Source organism: Bufo bufo, chromosome 1 (genome assembly GCF_905171765.1).
Source record: "Bufo bufo chromosome 1, aBufBuf1.1, whole genome shotgun sequence".
Classification (NCBI taxonomy): domain Eukaryota; kingdom Metazoa; phylum Chordata; class Amphibia; order Anura; family Bufonidae; genus Bufo; species Bufo bufo.
The window spans coordinates 299,234,982-299,256,712 of record NC_053389.1 but is presented as its reverse complement, the minus strand read 5'-3'; the positions used below and the strand labels follow the sequence as shown (position 1 = coordinate 299,256,712).

At 42.3% G+C, this 21,731-nt stretch overlaps 1 protein-coding gene across 1 annotated transcript in view; it reads right to left on the bottom strand.

Annotated features, from left to right (window-relative positions):
• Positions 1–21,731, bottom strand: part of MGAT4B (alpha-1,3-mannosyl-glycoprotein 4-beta-N-acetylglucosaminyltransferase B) — a 528,860-nt gene that overhangs the window by 4,790 nt on the left and 502,339 nt on the right. Inside the window, 2 exon segments of the mRNA XM_040440884.1 lie at positions 1,552–1,664; positions 6,886–6,973. Of these exon segments, the coding sequence (XP_040296818.1) occupies positions 1,552–1,664; positions 6,886–6,973 (201 nt within the window).

Below are 21,731 nucleotides of genomic sequence, written 5' to 3'. Positions count from 1 at the left end.
TGGATCTCCAGACATTCTTGATGGGGGAGAGATCTGATGTTAAAGCTGACTGGGGAGGCTGCTGGATACCCTGAAGAATATTTTGTGTTGCGCCGAGGCAAAAAAAGGCAGTAGGACTGGTTCCATGATGTCCTGGACACAGGAGGATGGTCAATGTCCCCTCCATGAACACTAGATAGAAATGGCCATGGTAGCTTATGGTGCCCGACACCTGGTGTTGATCCTGGGGTCTCTGCACTATGCATTTTACTTATTTTATTTTACTCACTTATGTATAGCGCTGACACATTCCACAGCGCTTTACAGACAGTGTCATCACACTGTCCCCAATGAGGCTCACAATCTCAATTTCCTATCAGTATGGAGTGTGGGAGGAACCGGAGTACCCAGAGGAAACAAACTCCATGCAGATGTTGTCCTTGGTCGGATTCGAACCTAGAACATGATGGTAGCAGGTGTCTTCCTGCCCTCCAGCAAACGGTAGTGTTCAGTGATAAAAGCAGGTCCTGCCTTGGTACTAATGATGGCCACATCAAAAGCCTCACCCAAACAGAGCATCTGCATGACCATTACCATGCCAGAGTGGCAGACTATATCACAGCAAGGGTAGATTCCACCCAGTATTAATGTGACCCTTCCTCAACATATACCCTGCTGCAGAACCGTGGGGGCCTGGCACCCCCGCCAATCAGCTGTTTGAAGAGGCCCCAATGCGCGGGTGAGCACTGCGGCCTCCTCACACCTTGACAAGCACAGTGCCATACATTGAATAGTACTGTGTTTGTTACTGCAGCTCAGGCCCCTTCACTTGAATGGGATTGAGTGAAAGAAAAGTTTCTGTATCCCTGTCTGGCTGTAGGGGGAAAAGGGTACAATAGCAGGCTGTGATGTTTCTTCATGCCACTTCTAGCTTCTCCCCTCCCTAGGCCATGTGACTGATGAATGTGACATCACTGGCCTAGGAAGAGGCGCAGTGCTCATCAAGTGCCGCTGCCTCTTCAAACTGCTGATCGGAGGGGGTGCCAGTAATTGGAACCCCACAGATCAGATATTGATGATGTATCCTGAAGATAAGAACTTTTATTGTCTACTTTTAGGGAAAAAAATTCCTGGCCATGTGATGAAAACACAAAGCAACAACGTATTACACAGCTCTGATAAAATAGCACATGGAGATCTTGAAGGCAGTAAGAAGCTAAGATCTTGCAGAGATCTTCAGGGTAACTGTGATCAGGTTAAGTTATTTGGAGCAGCGGCTGAGTATGCCTGATAACAAGGCATACAACTGTAAGGAGCATACGTAAACAGCCAAGTGTGCTCAAAGGATCCAAAGTTCTACAATCAGTGATGGTTGGAGCCTACCTATCATGTCCATATGTGATAAATTTTGGTTACTGGTTGGGAAAACCCCTTATTTTAGAATAGAATATCATCATCAAATTTTTCAGAAAAAAATGAGAAAATTTGAAAACATTACAAAGAAACCACATGCTACACTTTATAAAATTGTCTTTCATGCATGTAAACGGTCTTCTCCCCTGCTCCACATACCTCACTTAAAATGACCCACACTGGAGAATCTGTCTGAATAGAGAGACGCAGCGCCTCTAGTGGCCCAAAAGAAGAATCCACTTCTCCTTCAGCTATGCCCTTATTGAATGATCCTAGAGAGATGAAGCAAGGATCAAAAGAAAAGTCAATAAATAGAATATAACAGTACAACTGTGTATTAATTTACTATATAAATCAATGATGATGCAGTAAGGCCTGAAAACATAAAGGGGCACATTTATTAAGACCAGCGTTTTAGACGCTGGTCTTATTAAAGCCCTGCACTGGCCGTGGATCGCCGGTGGGCGCAGGCTTCTACATAACTTTGGCACATCCACCGCCGCTTCTAAATGTAAGAGCTTCCGAGCAGTCTTACATTTAGACCACTTTGTACGCCTAAAACAGGCATAGAAAATGGTAAATGAGATGGACCTGCTGGTCCGTCCCCTTCCCCGCCTACTCCCTTTTAAGACTTGATGGGGACATTTACTAAGTATGTTGTACTAGAATTATAGCGTAAAATGCACCAAAAAGAACGGCATTTTGATTTGCGCCAAATATATCAACTGTTTTCTCCAGAATTTTTACCATAAAGAATGCATCAAGACAGAACTGAATTATAAATGTCAAAGTGGGCGGGGCTATCAAATTGCCGCATATTACACCTAATTTATCATCCTCTTATTGGCAGAGATGGCTGAAATTGTTGCGTATTGTGTAAAAAGTCACATTTATGGCAGAAAGATGCGCCTTTTTGTCAAAGAAAAGAAAAGCAACTTCTGGTGGGAACAAGTGATAGGTAAGTAATAAATCAGGAGGCATTTATTTTTATCTAATATAAATGAGCTAAACAACAGGGTTTTGTCAGTAAATTGACATAAAAAAAAGGTCGCAATTTACCAGTGGAAATGTGCTACGAAAGTCGCAAGTGTGGTCTGGCAGGGTTGGCTGAAATGGCGCATTTCTGTTTAAAAAAGTTGAATTTTTGTGCTATTACAGTTAAAATGTCGTAAATCAAAAGAAATAGGCGAAAAATCAAGTTTATATTTAAAAAGGCACATTTTAAAAGTGGTATGTGCCTTTTGATATATAAGGTCAAACAAATCACAACTTTTGATTTGTAATGTCAGTATTTTTTTGCCGCCAATAATGCCATTATTGATAAATGTCCCCCGATGTGTCTCATAGGACCTTTGCGCCGCAATTATTTTAGAATAGAATACCATCATTACATTTTTCTGATAAACTGAGAAAATTTGAAAACAATACAAAGAAACAGCATGCTACACTTTATAAAATTTTCTTTCATGCATGTAAACGGTCTTCTCCCCTGCTCTACATACCTCACTTAAAGGGCTTCTGTCACCCCACTAAACTGTTTTTTTTTTTCTTTTTTGTGTACTTATAATCCCTATACTGCGATTTATCCATACATAATGTGATTAATCATTTTGGTTCAGTAGATTCTGCTAAAAACGTACTTTTATAATATGTAAATTACCTGTCTACCAGCAAGTAGGGCGGCTACTTGCTGGTAGCAGCCGCATCCTCCTTTCATAATGACGCCCCCTCCGCATGTTGATTGACAGGGCCAGCGAACGGGATCTTTCTCTGCTGGCCCTGTTTGCATTCAAAATCTGGCGCCTGCGCCGTACCTGTCTTCAGTTGGCGCAGGCGCACTGAGAAGAGGACTCTTGCTCGGCCGCTCCTTCCTCAATGCGCCTGCGCCGGGTGTAGATGTGACGTTATCGGCGCAGGCGCATTGAGAATGGAGCGGCCGAGCGAGAGTCCGCCTCTCAGTGCGCCTGTGCCGATTGAATACCTTCGCGGCGCAGGCTGTGTAGGAGGAGCTTGCAAGCCCGGGAATCGACCTGTAAGCTCCTCCTACACAGCCCAGCAAGTGCTATGTGTGTGTGAACAGGTAGGAACAAGAGTTAGGGACCACTCATGAGACAACCTTGATGCGGTGAGTGGCTTACTATGCTTTGGCCAAAATATAAACCAATGTCTCATCCAGCATGGAGGGCAGAGTGCTGGATGTAGTGTGCGATCACATTTGCATTTTCCGTTTGTATATGTATTTCGCCATAGTGATGTGCACCTACAGGCAGGTTGTGCTGACCCAACCCCTTATTTTTTTCTTTGTAGTATATATTGGAGGCGTGGCGATCTCCTTGGAGTCATTGCACACCTGACCAGTTAATCTGTCCTTGAGGCTGGTTTTAAAGTCAGTATAAAACTGAGTCTGCTTGTATAGAACCTACCATTAGCCATCTGGCTCCAGGAGAAGTATATGGTGGGTTCAGCATGCATGTTGGTACTTGCATCCCTGGATCCGATGAAAGCTGTAATGGCACTGGACGGGGTTACAAGCAAAGTGTACTTGGCTTGCATGCTGACCTGCATTCCCTGGATTTTATGTGGCTGTCATGGCCCATGAACAGGTAGGAACAAGAGTTAGGGACCACTCATGAGACAACCTTGACGCGGTGAGTGGCTTACTATGCTTTGGCCAAAATATAAACCAATGTCTCATCCAGCATGGAGGGCAGAGTGCTGGATGTAGTGTGCGATCACATTTGCATTTTCCGTTTGTATATGTATTTCGCCATAGTGATGTGCACCTACAGGCAGGTTGTGCTGACCCAACCCCTTATTTTTTTCTTTGTAGTATATATTGGAGGCGTGGCGATCTCCTTGGAGTCATTGCACACCTGACCAGTTAATCTGTCCTTGAGGCTGGTTTTAAAGTCAGTATAAAACTGAGTCTGCTTGTATAGAACCTACCATTAGCCATCTGGCTCCAGGAGAAGTATATGGTGGGTTCAGCATGCATGTTGGTACTTGCATCCCTGGATCCGATGAAAGCTGTAATGGCACCGGACGGGGTTACAAGCAAAGTGTACTTGGCTTGCATGCTGACCTGCATTCCCTGGATTTTATGTGGCTGTCATGGCCCATGAACAGGTAGGAACAAGAGTTAGGGACCACTCATGAGACAACCTTGACGCGGTGAGTGGCTTACTATGCTTTGGCCAAAATATAAACTAATGTCTCATCCAGCATGGAGGGCAGAGTGCTGGATGTAGTGTGCGATCACATTTGCATTTTCCGTGTGTTCTTACTCTATTTATTGTATTATATCTGTATATTATAGTATCTTTCCATTTATCTTTTCCAAATACTTGAGTAACTTCAAGTGATTTTCAACAATATCAGATCGGTTGGGGTTTGAACCTTGGTATCCCTTCCAAACAGTTGTTTGAAAGGGCTGCAGCACTTCCACAAGCCCTGCAGTCTGTTCATTGCTTAGATAAGGCCCTCTACACTTGCATGCCCTCTACTCAGTAGCAGTGGTACCGGATATTGAAGCTTTGTCCTATTTATGTGAATAATACCAGGCACTAGTGCTACTAAGTAAACTGCGTACAAGTAGACCGACTGAGGTAAACAAGGAGGTCACACTCTTCGTACGAGTGCTGTGGCCCACCTCAAACAACTGATAGCTGGGGGTGCTGAAAGTCCATCCCCACCGATCTATTGCCAAAATATAGAAGGCAACATACATTGCCAACCATGTCAAATAAAGTGAGTTAATCCAGTAGCTGCAACGATCTATTGATGGCCTACGCCCTATCCTGAGAAACCTTGAAAACCCTTTGAATTACATACTACTATGGATTTAACTGCAACCTCCACTCCTCCCCACACAAGATATATAACAATTGTTAGAAATTGGAAGTATAATTCTTCTAGCAATAAGTCTACGCGAAATGTTGAGCTTTTTTTTTTCACATTTACATTTTTTATTATTTTTATTGGCTTTGGATAACCTAATGAAGAAGTTTTTAACCCCAGTGAAAATCTGCAAATGCTCAATTCATTCCATGATCAGTTGACTGCCCTCATCTGAACAAGAAGAAAAAAGAAACATGGGATTTGTCAGAAAACACCACGACAGGGGTGATAAGCTCTTGATGTTTGCATAAACAGTGACATGAGGATTTTCATTTTTGTGCATAAATCCCTATTGGCACAGGATATGGATAAGCAAGAGATACTGTATAAATGCAATTAATAGTAATGCTTCTATCTCTTGAAATTAAATAAAGTTTTATTTTAGATGGGATCTAAATATATAAATTTGCATTTAGCAATTAAAAAGGGTAGACTGATGTTTTCAGGATGAAATGGTGTAAAGAAAGCCTTTGTAAATGTGTAGGAATGCCACTCCCTACTGAAATAAACACGCACGTTGATAGGGAGGGTTGGGGTCTTCAGTGGACAGCCATCTTATGTGCATGACCACCATCACACAACAGTGTTACTCTATAGCTAGATTTCCATGAAGTGGCTGAAACTCTGTCAACCCATTGCAGCCAACGGCCGCACTAATTTGAGATTAAAGAGCAACAAATCTTTTAAACAACTTTATTTTAAAAAGTTGCAAATGTCCTAAAAATTATTTTTCTAATTTACTTTGTTAATGGATTTTGCCTTTATACTAAAGAAATAGGCAGCTGAACTTCAGCTCTCTTAAGCGCTTTAGAATGAGTACATTTGTACACTGCTGACACAGTGTACGTGTTTTCGGATTCCCCCGTACTGTGAAATGTGCCCCCTGATCTTGACTAGGATTTAGCTGAGCAGAGCAGACTCCTACCCGAGCCCACTCCCCTCAGCTGAAAGCTCTAATAATGTGCTATTCAGAGCTCTCAAGTGAGCGGAGCAGGCTTAGACAGGAGAGGATTTAGCCAAGATCAGGGGGCACGGGCGGGAGCATTGATGGTGTACTGACTCTAAAGCGCTTAGGACAAGACAAGTTCAGCTGCCTATTTCTTTAGTAAAAACCCAAAATCCATTCATAAAGTATATTAGAAAAAAAAAGTTGTTTAAAAGTTTGGTTACTCTTTAATACCTCTGTTAACTCCCAAATTTGTGCAGTCATTGGCTGCCTTTGGTGGCTGGAGTTTCGGCTACCTTGTGGATACCCAGCCTACTGGTGGCACACAGGCCTCTGGGGTTACATGGTTTGCCCTGACAATTAAATAAGGCCTAATTGATCAGAGTCAGGCACTAATGCCCATAGAAGCATCCCAGTCACATTTTATATGACTGTTTTGGATACTGGTTTCTGGCTTTCCATACTTATTTGGCTCTTTGTGCATATCAGAAATAATTTAAGGGAATTTGCGGATATTTGGTTGGGCACAGAAAGGCAACAGTCGTCCAGTCTGCATCTGTGGTCAGCATCGCAGCACATAAATGTAAGAGCTGAAGACAACAGCATGACATCAGTTCCCTCATCCCCCGCACACAGATATGACACGTCACCTATTTGAAAGTATCCATCCGGTGTACGATGGTATTTAGAAGGTTTACCCCGTCCTTCATGTAAAGCTTCTTTGTCTGACTGAAGGCTCTGCAAGAAACACAAAAGTTATCTCTGTTAGACATTTCAAGGTGAAGTTGTAGTACATTGTGACAGAAGAAATCTCACATAATTGTCCGCTTTCTTTCAGAAACAATGCAGCAATTATCCATGTGTTGTGTCTAGTATTGCAGCTCTCTTCAATGAAGTGAATGGGGTACACTTGCATAGTACGTTACTGTACCTGTGGACGGGTGTGGGCTGTTTTTGGTAAAGCAACTCTGTTTTTGGTAAAGCATCAGGTGAGAAGACTCAAAACTAAATTCTAACCATTTTTTGGTAAACAAGAGCAATTAAAATAGTAATTATGAACACAATTTAGTATATTTAAAGGGAGTCTGTCATCTCCCTGAAGTGCTATTAGGAGCAGTAGTACATGATTAGTACTAAACGTATACTCCCACCTCCCATTCTCATGCAAAAAAGCTCTAAAAGGAAGATTCTTTAAAATATAACACGCTGACTATCTATATCTGCCACTAGAGGGCGCTTAAAGGGGTTGGCCACTTCTTAGCAATATTTCCTAAATCCTCCTAAACTGTATGACACTATTAACTGAAAGGGTCTATTTTTTTTTTAACCTTAATGACTGGTGAGAAGGCCTTTGGCTGCTCATCCATGGCCCATGTAAATGGAGCCCAGCCACAGTCACCCTCCCCATGGAAATCCAGATGGCAGTGGTGATGTGAGATCTCTTACTTGGAGTTCCAGCACCTGTGCAGAAAAAGATACAGCCTGGGACAGTCATGGTGACAGGCCTGTGCTATAAGCAATGCGCCACACAGACCTTTCGCTTACCAGTAGGAGGAGCGCCCGGCCGGTCACAGCGAAGGTAAGTATAATGCTTCTAAAATTGCTAAGTAACCATGGCAACCAGGACTGCAGTAGCGTTCTGGTTGCCATGGTTACCGATCGGAGTCCCAGCGATTAAACTGGGACTCCGATCGGAACTCTCTGCTGCCACCAATGATGGGGGGGGGGGGGATTTTAATTAGGAGGGGAAGGGAGGGGGGCCCACTGGCCACCAATGAATGTACAGTAATACAGGGGAGGGAGGGGGGGGGCCCACTGGCCACCAATGAATGTACAGTAATACAGGGGAGGGAGGGGGGCCCACTGGCCACCAATGAATGTACAGTAATACAGGGGAGGGAGGGGGGGCCGCACTGGCCACCAATAAATTTAAAACTGGGGAGGGAGGACGGTGTGCCCCCTCCTGCCTGGCAGCACCTGATCTCTTACAGGGGGCTATGATACGCACAATTAACCCCTCAGGTGCGGCACCTGAGGGGTTAATTGTGCGGATCACAGCCCCCTGTAAGAGATTGGGTGCTGCCAGGCAGCAGGGGGCAGTCATGTACACAGTTCGTAGTATATTCTAACTTGAAGCGTCCCCATCACTATGGGAACGCCTCTGTTTTAGAATATACTGTCGGATATGAGTTTTCACGATCTAACTCAAATCCGATGGTATATTCTAACATAGAGGCGTTCCCATGGTGATGGGGACGCTTCAAGTTAAAATATACCATCGGATTGGAGAAAACTCAGATCCGATGGTATAATAGGGACTCCCGACTTTACATTGAAAGTCAATGGGGGATGGATCCGTTTGCAATTGCACCATATTGTGTCAACGTCAAACGGATCCGTCCCCATTGACTTGCATTGTAAATCAGGACGGATCCGTTTGGCTCCGCACGGCCAGACGGACACCAAAACGACTTTTTCCCTTATGTCCGTGGATCCTCCAAAAATCAAGGAAGACCCACGGAAGAAAAAACGGACACGGATCACGAACCTACGGACCCCGTTTTTGCGGACCGCAAAAAAACCCGGTTGTGTGCATGAGGCCTTAGACTGATCCATGCTTCCAAGTGCTTTCAGGAGGGCTGGACTGGTGCTGTTTATTACGTTAGTGAAATCAATAACAGAATGCAGTAAATTCACTCTAGTGGCGACTGCAGGCAGCCAACATATTATCTTTAAAAGCTATGTCCACATCCAGGGGCAGTTTTTTTATGATTGCATTTTACTCATTTTGGTTTAAAAATAAACTGCGTGCAGAATAATTAGGCAAATTAGTATTTTGACCACATCATCCTCTTTATGCATGTTGTCTTACTCCAAGCTGTATAGGCTCGAAAGCCTACTACCAATTAAGCATATTAGGTGATGTGCATCTCTGTAATGAGAAGGGGTGTGGTCTAATGACATCAACACCCTATATTAGGTGTGCATAATTATTAGGCAAAATGGGTCAAAAGAAGGACTTGACAGGCTCAGAAAAGTCAAAAATAGTGAGATATCTTGCAGAGGGATGCAGCACTCTTAAAATTGCAAAGCTTCTGAAGCGTGATCATCGAACAATCAAGCGTTTCATTCAAAATAGTCAACAGGGTCGCAAGAAGCGTGTGGAAAAACCAAGGCGCAAAATAACTGCCCATGAACTGAGAAAAGTCAAGCGTGCAGCTGCCAAGATGCCACTTGCCACCAGTTTGGCCATATTTCAGAGCTGCAACATCACTGGAGTGCCCAAAAGCACAAGGTGTGCAATACTCAGAGACATGGCCAAGGTAAGAAAGGCTGAAAGACGACCACCACTGAACAAGACACACGTCAAGACTGGGCCAAGAAATATCTCAAGACTGATTTTTCTAAGGTTTTATGGACTGATGAAATGAGAGTGAGTCTTGATGGGCCAGATGGATGGGCCCGTGGCTGGATTGGTAAAGGGCAGAGAGCTCCAGTCCGACTCAGACGCCAGCAAGGTGGAGGTGGAGTACTGGAAAAACATGATTTTCATGCAGGACAATGCTCCATCACACGCGTCCAAGTACTCCACAGCGTGGCTGGCAAGAAAGGGTATAAAAGAAGAAAATCTAATGACATGGCCTCCTTGTTCACCTGATCTGAACCCCATTGAGAACCTGTGGTCCATCATCAAATGTGAGATTTACAAGGAGGGAAAACAGTACACCTCTCTGAACAGTGTCTGGGAGGCTGTGGTTGCTGCTGCACGCAATGTTGATGGTGAACAGATCAAAACACTGACAGAATCCATGGATGGCAGGCTTTTGAGTGTCCTTGCAAAGAAAGGTGGCTATATTGGTCACTGATTTGTTTTTGTTTTGTTTTTGAATGTCAGAAATGTATATTTGTGAATGTTGAGATGTTATATTGGTTTCACTGGTAAAAATAAATAATTGAAATGCGTATATATTTGTTTTTTGTTAAGTTGCCTAATAATTATGCACAGTAATAGTCACCTGCACACACAGATATCCCCCTAAAATAGCTAAAACTAAAAACAAACTAAAAACTACTTCCAAAAATATTCAGCTTTGATATTAATGAGTTTTTTGGGTTCATTGAGAACATGGTTGTTGTTCAATAATAAAATTAATCCTCAAAAATACAACTTGCCTAATAATTCTGCACTCCCTATAATGTTTCAGTTGGTCTTTATTAAAAATATTTTGCCGTTCTGTTACACAGGGTTAACTGTTTTTCTAACTGTGTAAATCCTACTTTAACTTTCTGGGTCATCTAATAAACCTTATCTCTAAATTACTAAAAGGTCAAACACTTATTTAAGCCAAATTCTTAATAGTAAGATAAGATTTTAGCTATAATTATTGTTCAGGAGGTCAGAGATCAGAAATACAGTCAGCTGAGCTACCTGATAGAAAACAGTAAAAATACAGATCCTGCTACTAGAGAATCTCAAGGCTGTACAGAGAAAGGGGCTCAAAATTTTTAATAAAGACCAAATTAAAAAAATGGTTTTAGCTAAAAATGAGTGCAATGCATAAATAAAAATTGCCCCAAAGGTGTACAGTAGCTTGAAATGCTTCTACAATACATTTTGGACCTACAAACATCATAATTGATGAAGATGAAGATTCCTGTTAAAAGGAACCTGTCGGCTACAAAATATACCATAAACTGCCATCATTACCTTACAGAAGTTGTCATCATGTTTCTAAAGATTTTTTTTATCTTAGATGTTCAATACGCATGAGTACTGAAAAAGGACTTTTTTTCCCCCGTGCAGGCCGAATGTAAATGACGTTCTTGAAGTCAAGCGGGCAGCGTTTTTTCCGCTCGAATTCAAGCTTGCCTCGTCCTCTTCCTGTTTCTTTGATTTGACTGCCAGACCTTGGTATACTTTCAGGTGCAATTCCAACCTCAGATCTCGCGCATGCACCATTTGAATGCATTTCCGGCACTTCCGCATTGATCCCTGCTGCAGTGTACTTCACTTCGGAGGGTCATTGCACAGGCCATTCACAGCGCAGGCTCACTCACAGCTCACCGCGGAGCATCAACTTGTGCGACATTTGATGGTGGAATTGCACCTGAGAGTGTGTTAGTCTGTGGGGGAATAAAAGTCCTTTTTCAGCGATCATGCACATCGAAAATCTAAGACAAAAACATCTTTAGAAACATGACATCTTTAAGGTAATGCTTGTGGTGCATGGTGCATTTTGTAGCTGACAGGTTCCCTTTTAGGCCTCATGCACACGACCGTTTTTTTCAGGTCCGCATCCAAGCCTCAGTTTTTGCGGCACGGGTGCGGACCCATTCACTCCGTTCCGTGGCCCCGCAAAAAAAAAATATAGCATGTCCTATTCTTGTCCGTTTTGCGGACAAGATTAGGCATTTCTAGAATGGGCCGCCCGTTCCGGGTGGCTTCCGTTTTTTGAGGATCCGAGGTCGTGTGCATGAGGCCTTAGGTAGCCAGGAGGCACCTGCCTAGACTAAATAACTCACATATTGGTCCTTAAATGCATGAGTCACAATGAAATATACACTAAAATAGGAAATGTTTGTTGAAATTCAGTGGAAAGGTTAAAATAGGAACACAGTCAATTTACAGTCCATTATCAGCAACTAACTAGAAGTGGAAAGTATGGTTGAATTTAGTGGTATTATTGTGGTTTACAATTGAAACTGGTTGCTTAAGATGCCAGTTCAACCTACAAAACAGATTCTAATTAGTAGCGATGAATGTTATAACAATTTCCCAAAAAGTTTTAAGTGCACAGGAGATATTTTCACTCTGATGCCACTAGATGGCACTAATGTCTCATATATATGCGATAATAAGCCATTCAAAGCTAAAAGTATAGAAAAAGAAAAAAAAACGCTCATGAAATGTAACACAAAGGCCAATTTATCTGTATATTATAGATCTTCAGATAAGTTCAGTCGGCTGCAAAACAAGATATATCTTAGTGCATTTTTTTTATTACTATTCTTTATATGCGCCAGGCAGAGCACAGGAAGCTGTTAACTTGAAAATACTGCCATGTAAACTGCAAAGACAGGCAATTCATTTCTTCACCTACAAGAGATTTACAATTGAAATTATAGCAAACAAAAATATTGGTGTATGTTTTATTGAGCCGTCTGTGCCTCAGAGATCTGAGACTGTGGTGAGCACTGATGTGCAAAGCATTCCTTATTCTAAATTATCGTACTGGCATCCTATAATGATTTATCCCCAGTATACACCACTATGGAATTTCCTGGTTTTCTATAGTGATTTATACCCAGTATACACCACTATGATATTTACTGACTTCCTATAATGATTTATCCCCAGTATACACCACTATGGTATTTACTGACTTCCTATAATGATTTATCCCCAGTATACACCACTATGGTATTTACTGACTTCCTATAGTGATTTATCCCCAGTATACATCACTATGATATTTACTGACTTCCTATAGTGATTTATCCCCAGTATACACCACTATGGTATTTACTGACTTCCTATAATGATTTATCCCCAGTATACACCACTATGATATTTACTGACTTCCTATAGTGATTTATCCCCAGTATACACCACTATGATATTTACTGACTTCCTATAGTGATTTATCCCCAGTATACACCACTATGGTATTTACTGACTTCCTATAATGATTTATCCCCAGTATACACCACTATGATATTTACTGACTTCCTATAGTGATTTATCCCCAGTATACACCACTATGGTATTTACTGACTTCCTATAATGATTTATCCCCAGTATACACCACTATGATATTTACTGACTTCCTATAGTGATTTATCCCCAGTATACACCACTATGATATTTACTGACTTCGTATAGTGATTTATCCCCAGTATACAGCACTATAGTATTTACTGACTTCCTATAGTGATTTATCCCCCGTATACAGCACTATGGTATTTACTGACTTCCTATAGTGATTTATCCCCAGTATACACCACTATGGTATTTACTGACTTCCTATAGTGATTTATCCCCCGTATACAGCACTATGGTATTTACTGACTTCCTATAGTGATTTATCCCCAGTATACACCACTATGGTATTTACTGACTTCCTATAGTGATTTATCCCCAGTATACACCACTATGGTATTTACTGACTTCCTATAGTGATTTATCCCCCGTAGACAGCACTATGGTATTTACTGACTTCCTATAGTGATTTATCCCCAGTATACACCACTATGATATTTACTGACTTCCTATAGTGATTTATCCCCAGTATACAGCACTATGGTATTTACTGACTTCCTATAATGATTTATCCCCAGTATACATTACTATGATATTTACTGACTTCCTATAATGATTTATCCCCAGTATACACCACTATGATATTTACTGACTTCCTATAGTGATTTATCCCCAGTATACACCACTATGGTATTTACTGACTTCCTATAATGATTTATCCCCAGTATACACCACTATGGTATTTACTGACTTCCTATAATGATTTATCCCCAGTATACACCACTATGGTATTTACTGACTTCCTATAATGATTTATCCCCAGTATACACCACTATGGTATTTACTGACTTCCTATAATGATTTATCCCCAGTATACACCACTATGGTATTTACTGACTTCCTATAATGATTTATCCCCAGTATACACCACTATGGTATTTACTGACTTCCTATAATGATTTATCCCCAGTATACACCACTATGATATTTACTGACTTCCTATAGTGATTTATCCCCAGTATACACCACTATGATAATTACTGACTTCCTATAGTGATTTATCCCAAATATACACCACTATGATAATTACTGGATTCCTCTAGAAATTTACCTCTGGTATACACTGCTATGGTATTTACTGGATTCCTCTAATGATTTATTATGGCACACACCACTATATTTACAGGCTTCCTCTTTAATTTACTCAAGTATGCAGCTAGCTCATAAGCGCTCTCTCGTGGTGACATGTTATGTTTTAAAATTATGTCTATGCAGGGGATTTGGTGGTCTGTATCAGAAAAATGAAGCTCCGACTACTATACAGGTGAAACTCGAAAAATTTAAATATTGTTCAAAGTTCATTTATTTCAGTAATGCAACTTAAAAGGTTTATGATTATGGCTTACAGCTTATGAAACCCCAAAGTCTCAATCTCAGGTCCCCTTTGCTCAGGGGGTATGGATTAATTAGCTGACTAGAGTGTGACACTTTGAACCTAGAATATTGAACCTTTTCACAAAATTCTAATTTTAACCACCTCCGGACCGCCTAACGCAGGATCGCGTTCCGGAGGTGGCAGCCCTGCGCAGAGTCACGCATATATGCGTCATCTCGCGATGGCCGAGATTTCCTGTGAACGCGCGCACACAGGCGCGCGCGCTCACAGGAACGGAAGGTAAGAGAGTTGATCTCCAGCCTGCCAGCGGCGATCGTTCGCTGGCAGGCTGGAGATGTGTTTTTTTTAACCCCTAACAGGTATATTAGACGCTGTTTTGATAACAGCGTCTAATATACCTGCTACCTGGTCCTCTGGTGGTCCCCTTTGTTTGGATCGACCACCAGAGGACACAGGTAGCTCAGTAAAGTAGCACCAAGCACCACTACACTACACTACACCCCCCCCCCCCGTCACTTATTAACCCCTTATTAGCCCCTGAACACCCCTGATCACCCCATATAGACTCCCTGATCACCCCCCCTGTCATTGATTACCCCCCTGTCATTGATTACCCCCCTGTCATTGATCAACCCCCTGTAAAGCTCCATTCAGACGTCCGCATGATTTTTACGGATCCACTGATAGATGGATCGGATCCGCAAAACGCATCCGGACGTCTGAATGAAGCCTTACAGGGGCATGATCAATGACTGTGGTGATCACCCCATATAGACTCCCTGATCACACCCCTGTCATTGATCACCCCCCTGTAAAGCTCCATTCAGATGTCCGCATGATTTTTACGGATGCACTGATAGATGGATCGGATCCGCAAAACGCATCCGGACGTCTGAATGAAGCCTTACAGGGGCATGATCAATGACTGTGGTTATCACCCCATATAGACTCCCTGATCACCCCCCTGTCATTGATTACCCCCCCTGTAAAAGCTCCATTCAGACGTCCGCATGATTTTTACGGATCCACTGATAGATGGATCGGATCCGCAAAACGCATCCGGACGTCTGAATGAAGCCTTACAGGGGCATGATCAATGACTGTGGTTATCACCCCATATAGACTCCCTGATCACACCCCTGTCATTGATCACCCCCCTGTAAAGCTCCATTCAGATGTCCGCATGATTTTTACGGATGCACTGATAGATGGATCGGATCCGCAAAACGCATCCGGACGTCTGAATGAAGCCTTACAGGGGCATGATCAATGACTGTGGTTATCACCCCATATAGACTCCCTGATCACCCCCCTGTCATTGATTACCCCCCTGTCATTGATTACCCCCCTGTAAAGCTCCATTCAGACGTCCGCATGATTTTTACGGATCCACTGATAGATGGATCGGATCCGCAAAACGCATCCGGACGTCTGAATGAAGCCTTACAGGGGCATGATCAATGACTGTGGTGATCACCCCATATAGACTCCCTGATCACCCCCCTGTCATTGATTACCCCCCTGTAAAGCTCCATTCAGATGTCCGCATGATTTTTACGGATGCACTGATAGATGGATCGGATCCGCAAAACGCATCCGGACGTCTGAATGAAGCCTTACAGGGGCATGATCAATGACTGTGGTTATCACCCCATATAGACTCCCTGATCACACCCCTGTCATTGATCACCCCCCTGTAAAGCTCCATTCAGATGTCCGCATGATTTTTACGGATGCACTGATAGATGGATCAGATCCGCAAAACGCATCCGGACGTCTGAATGAAGCCTTACAGGGGCATGATTAATGACTGTGGTTATCACCCCATATAGACTCCCTGATCACCCCCCTGTCATTGATTACCCCCCTGTCATTGATTACCCCCCTGTAAAGCTCCATTCAGACGTCCGCATGATTTTTACGGATCCACTGATAGATGGATCGGATCCGCAAAACGCATCCGGACGTCTGAATGAAGCCTTACAGGGGCATGATCAATGACTGTGGTGATCACCCCATATAGACTCCCTGATCACCCCCCTGTCATTGATTACCCCCCTGTAAAGCTCCATTCAGATGTCCGCATGATTTTTACGGATGCACTGATAGATGGATCGGATCCGCAAAACGCATCCGGACGTCTGAATGAAGCCTTACAGGGGCATGATCAATGACTGTGGTTATCACCCCATATAGACTCCCTGATCACCCCCCTGTCATTGATTACCCCCCTGTAAAGCTCCATTCAGATGTCCGCATGATGTTTACGGATGCACTGATAGATGGATCGGATCCGCAAAACGCATCCGGACGTCTGAATGAAGCCTTACAGGGGCATGATCAATGACTGTGGTTATCACCCCATATAGACTCCCTGATCACCCCCCTGTCATTGATCACCCCCCCTGTCATTGATTACCCCCCTGTAAAGCTCCATTCAGATGTCCGCATGATTTTTACGGATGCACTGATAGATGGATCGGATCCGCAAAACGCATACGGACGTCTGAATGAAGCCTTACACGGGCGTGATCAATGACTGTGGTTATCACCCCATATAGACTCCCTGATCACCCCCCTGTCATTGATCACCCCCCTGTCATTGATCACCCCCCTGTCATTGATCACCCTCTGTAAGGCTCCATTCAGACATTTTTTTGGCCCAAGTTAGCGGAATTATAATTTTTTTTTCTTACAAAGTCTCATATTCCACTAACTTGTGTCAAAAAATAAAATCTCACATGAACTCACCATACCCCTCACGGAATCCAAATGCGTAAAATTTTTTAGACATTTATATTCCAGACTTCTTCTCACGCTTTAGGGCCCCTAGAATGCCAGGGCAGTATAAATACCCCACATGTGACCCCATTTCGGAAAGAAGACACCCCCAGGTATTCCGTGAGGGGCATATTGAGTCCATGAAAGATTGAAATTTTTGTCCCAAGTTAGCGGAACGGGAGACTTTGTGAGAAAAAAATTAAAAATATCAATTTCCGCTAACTTGTGCCAAAAAATTTTTTTTTCTATGAACTCGCCATGCCCCTCATTGAATACCTTGGGGTGTCTTCTTTCCAAAATGGGGTCACATGTGGGGTATTTATACTGCCCTGGCATTCTAGGGGCCCCAAAGCGTGAGAAGAAGTCTGGTATCCAAATGTCTAAAAATGCCCTCCTAAAAGGAATTTGGGCACCTTTGCGCATCTAGGCTGCAAAAAAGTGTCACACATCTGGTATCGCCGTACTCAGGAGAAGTTGGGGAATGTGTTTTGGGGTGTCATTTTACATATACCCATGCTGGGTGAGAGAAATATCTTGGTCAAATGCCAACTTTGTATAAAAAAATGGGAAAAGTTGTCTTTTGCCAAGATATTTCTCTCACCCAGCAAGGGTATATGTAAAATGACACCCCAAAACACATTCCCCAACTTCTCCTGAATACGGCGATGCCACATGTGTGACACTTTTTTGCAGCCTAGGTGGGCAAAGGGGCCCATATTCCAAAGAGCACCTTTAGGATTTCACAGGTCATTTACCTACTTACCACACATTAGGGCCCCTGGAAAATGCCAGGGCAGTATAACTACCCCACAAGTGACCCCATTTTGGAAAGAAGACACCCCAAGGTATTCCGTGAGGGGCATGGCGAGTTCCTAGAATTTTTTATTTTTTGTCACAAGTTAGTGGAAAATGCTGATTTTCTTTTTTTTTTTTTTTTCATACAAAGTCTCATATTCCACTAACTTGTGACAAAAAATAAAAACTTCCATGAACTCACTATGCCCATCAGCGAATACCTTGGGGTCTCTTCTTTCCAAAATGGGGTCACTTGTGGGGTAGTTATACTGCCCTGGCATTCTAGGGGCCCAAATGTGTGGTAAGGAGTTTGAAATCAAATTCTGTAAAAAATGACCTGTGAAATCTGAAAGGTGCTCTTTGGAATATGGGCCCCTTTGCCCACCTAGGCTGCAAAAAAGTGTCACACATCTGGTATCTCCGTACTCAGGAGAAGTTGGGGAATGTGTTTTGGGGTGTCATTTTACATATACCCATGCTGGGTGAGAGAAATATCTTGGCAAAAGACAACTTTTCCCATTTTTTTATACAAAGTTGGCATTTGACCAAGATATTTATCTCACCCAGCATGGGTATATGTAAAAAGACACCCCAAAACACATTCCTCAACTTCTCCTGAATACAGAGATACCAGATGTGTGACACTTTTTTGCAGCCTAGGTGAGCAAAGGGGCCCATATTCCAAAGAGCACCTTTCGGATTTCACTCGTCATTTTTTACAGAATTTGATTTCAAACTCCTTACCACACATTTTGGCCCCTAGAATGCCAGGGCAGTATAACTACCCCACAAGTGACCCCATTTTGGAAAGAAGAGACCCCAAGGTATTCACTGATTGGCATAGTGAGTTCATAGAACTTTTTATTTTTTGTCACAAGTTAGTGGAATATGAGACTTTGTAAGAAAAAAAAAAAAAAAAATCATCATTTTCCGCTAACTTGTGACAAAAAATAAAAAGTTCTATGAACTCACTATGCCCATCAGCGAATACCTTAGGGTGTGTACTTTCCTAAATGGGGTCATTTGTGGGGTGTTTGTACTGTCTGGGCATTGTAGAACCTCAGGAAACATGACAGGTGCTCAGAAAGTCAGAGCTGCTTCAAAAAGCGGAAATTCACATTTTTGTACCATAGTTTGTAAACGCTATAACTTTTACCCAAACCATTTTTTTTTTACCCAAACATTTTTTTTTTATCAAAGACATGTAGAACAATAAATTTAGAGCAAAATTTATATATGGATGTAGTTTTTTTTGCAAAATTTTACAACTGAAAGTGAAAAATGTCATTTTTTTGCAAAAAAATCGTTAAATTTCGATTAATAACAAAAAAAGTAAAAATGTCAGCAGCAATGAAATACCACCAAATGAAAGCTCTATTAGTGAGAAGAAAAGGAGGTAAAATTCATTTGGGTGGTAAGTTGCATGACCGAGCAATAAATGGTGAAAGTAGTGTAGGTCAGAAGTGTAAAAAGTGGCCTGGTCTTTCAGGGTGTTTAAGCACTGGGGGCTGAAGTGGTTAAGCTGCATTAATGCAATTCCTTTTAAGTTGCATTACTGAAATAAATGAACTTTTGCACAATATTGTAATTTTTCGAGTTTCACCTGTACAGATATATTAAAGGGGTTTTCCGAGATTTTGATACCGATGACCTATCCTCAGGATAGGTCATCAGTATCTGATTGGTGGGGGGTCTGAAACCTGGAACCCCCTCCAATCAGCTGTTTTGAGAAGGCACAGGTGCTTCTATGAGAACCGCAGCCTTCTCTGTACTTACCAAGCACAAGTGTTGTATATTGTATAGCAGCTGTGCTTGGTATCACACTCAGCCCCATTCACTTCAATAGTGCCTTCTCAAACAGCTGATCGGCAGGGGTTCTGGGTGTCGGACCCCCACCGATCAGATACTGATGACCTATCCTGAGGATGGGTCATCAGTTTCAAAATCTCAGAAAACCCCTTTAAAATGTAAAAGAACAAAATGATATGTTGAAGATTCACATTAAGTTTTATAACTATTTAAATAATCTTGTCAACAACAATTGCAAGCAAAAATTAGCTAAAGCTCTGATGAACACAAAATTCTACGGGAAAGGATATCACACAAATCTGAAGTGATTACATAAATCCTATCTACAATAAGCCAAGCTTCATTTTCCAGATGCTGGCTGACCTCCAAACCTCAACACTTGAAGAATGCATTTCCCCACATTAGGCGCGTGTTCTCCGGAACATCTATACAGGAAGTTGTACTTCCAGTAGATTTCTATGAGAGAAAGAGTCTTTTTCAGCATAGACCTTTCACCGATCTGGCTAACTTTACATGGAATTTTAGTTTTTCTACTTTTTCAAGTTCCTTCCGCAGTACAGCTACTTATCACTCACCAAACAGGCCCTTGAGCAAGACAACCAAAGTTGAGATACAGGGATTTTCCAGCACTAGAACATAGTTATGTAGTACAGAAAATGAAAAAACATACAGCACCCTTCAAAGAAACAATAAGGTCAAACAATGGTGCACACCCCTGCAGGAGCTTAGTCCAGCACTCCTTGGTAAGTCCAAAATTAGAGAACGGGAACCAGCACCACCAAAGCAATAGTGAAAAAACGTGTACCTTTTAATCTATATTGTAGCAATCCATATACATGCAAATAGTTATGGAGTATGATTGAAAAAAGAGTGGACTGAACTCGTGTGAAAATAGCTTTAGGGTTGCGGCCACACAGTGCTGGAATTCTACAGCTCAGAATTTGTCATATGTCCTGTGTGGACCTTTACTGGTTTTGAGAATTATGTGACCTCCAAGAAACACACAAAGTAGAGGACATTATTATGAATGAGTAGAATATAGAATATGTGTATGGCTGTAATAAGCCACTGATTATATGATTTGAATACACAATATATAATAAAAGGTGGAGCCCTATCTGTGTTAGTTAGTGTGTCCAAGATGTAGCTCTCCAGTCGGTGAATATCAGTTCATGATAGACAGGAAAGCTTTGTGATGGTCGCAGTTTACCAGACGTTCCTTTTTTGGGGTTATCTTGTTTTTACTATAAGGATCTGGTCTTATTTCATAGCAGTGAGGGGAAGGGACTAATTGATCAGAAGCTCTACTGGTGCTAAAAACTAATCATGGGGATCCCAGTGGTGTGACATCCCCATGGCAAGCAAGATGTAGAGGGTTGTCCAAAGTTGAGAAATCGCTTTAGGGTCCATTATGTGTAATTAAGTTTAGAACAAATTTCAGTGATGAAAATTCCAACCAATGCTCATTCCCGATAACTGACCCATGTACATGTGACAGAAATGCGTTCATTCAGTAGTCTCAATTTTCATTTTGCACCGAACATCGTAGTTTGTCGGCATCATATCACCGTTCATCCCCATACGAAGGGGAGGACTGCTGCATGTGAATGCAAATGAATGAGCAGGCAGTGATTGGTGCCGAATGGTTTGTTCCTAATCATTGCCCTGTGCATCGGCCCATATAAATGTGCCCTTAAAGGAGTTGCCCAAGATTTCACAAGTATAGGTCATCACAATCTGCTTGGTGCATAACCCTGCGTCAGCTTTCCTGCAGCTGCATTGTTGCTGGAACTACACAGCTCTAACACTGTGTAGTGGAATGAGCTGGTTACTGTAGCACTGCCCCCACTGAAGTAAATGGGAGCACCACTGCACTAACCATCTACTATAACCAGTTGGGATGGCTCATCCTGTGGTTAGGTCATCACTTGTAATGGGGTGGACAACGCTCACAG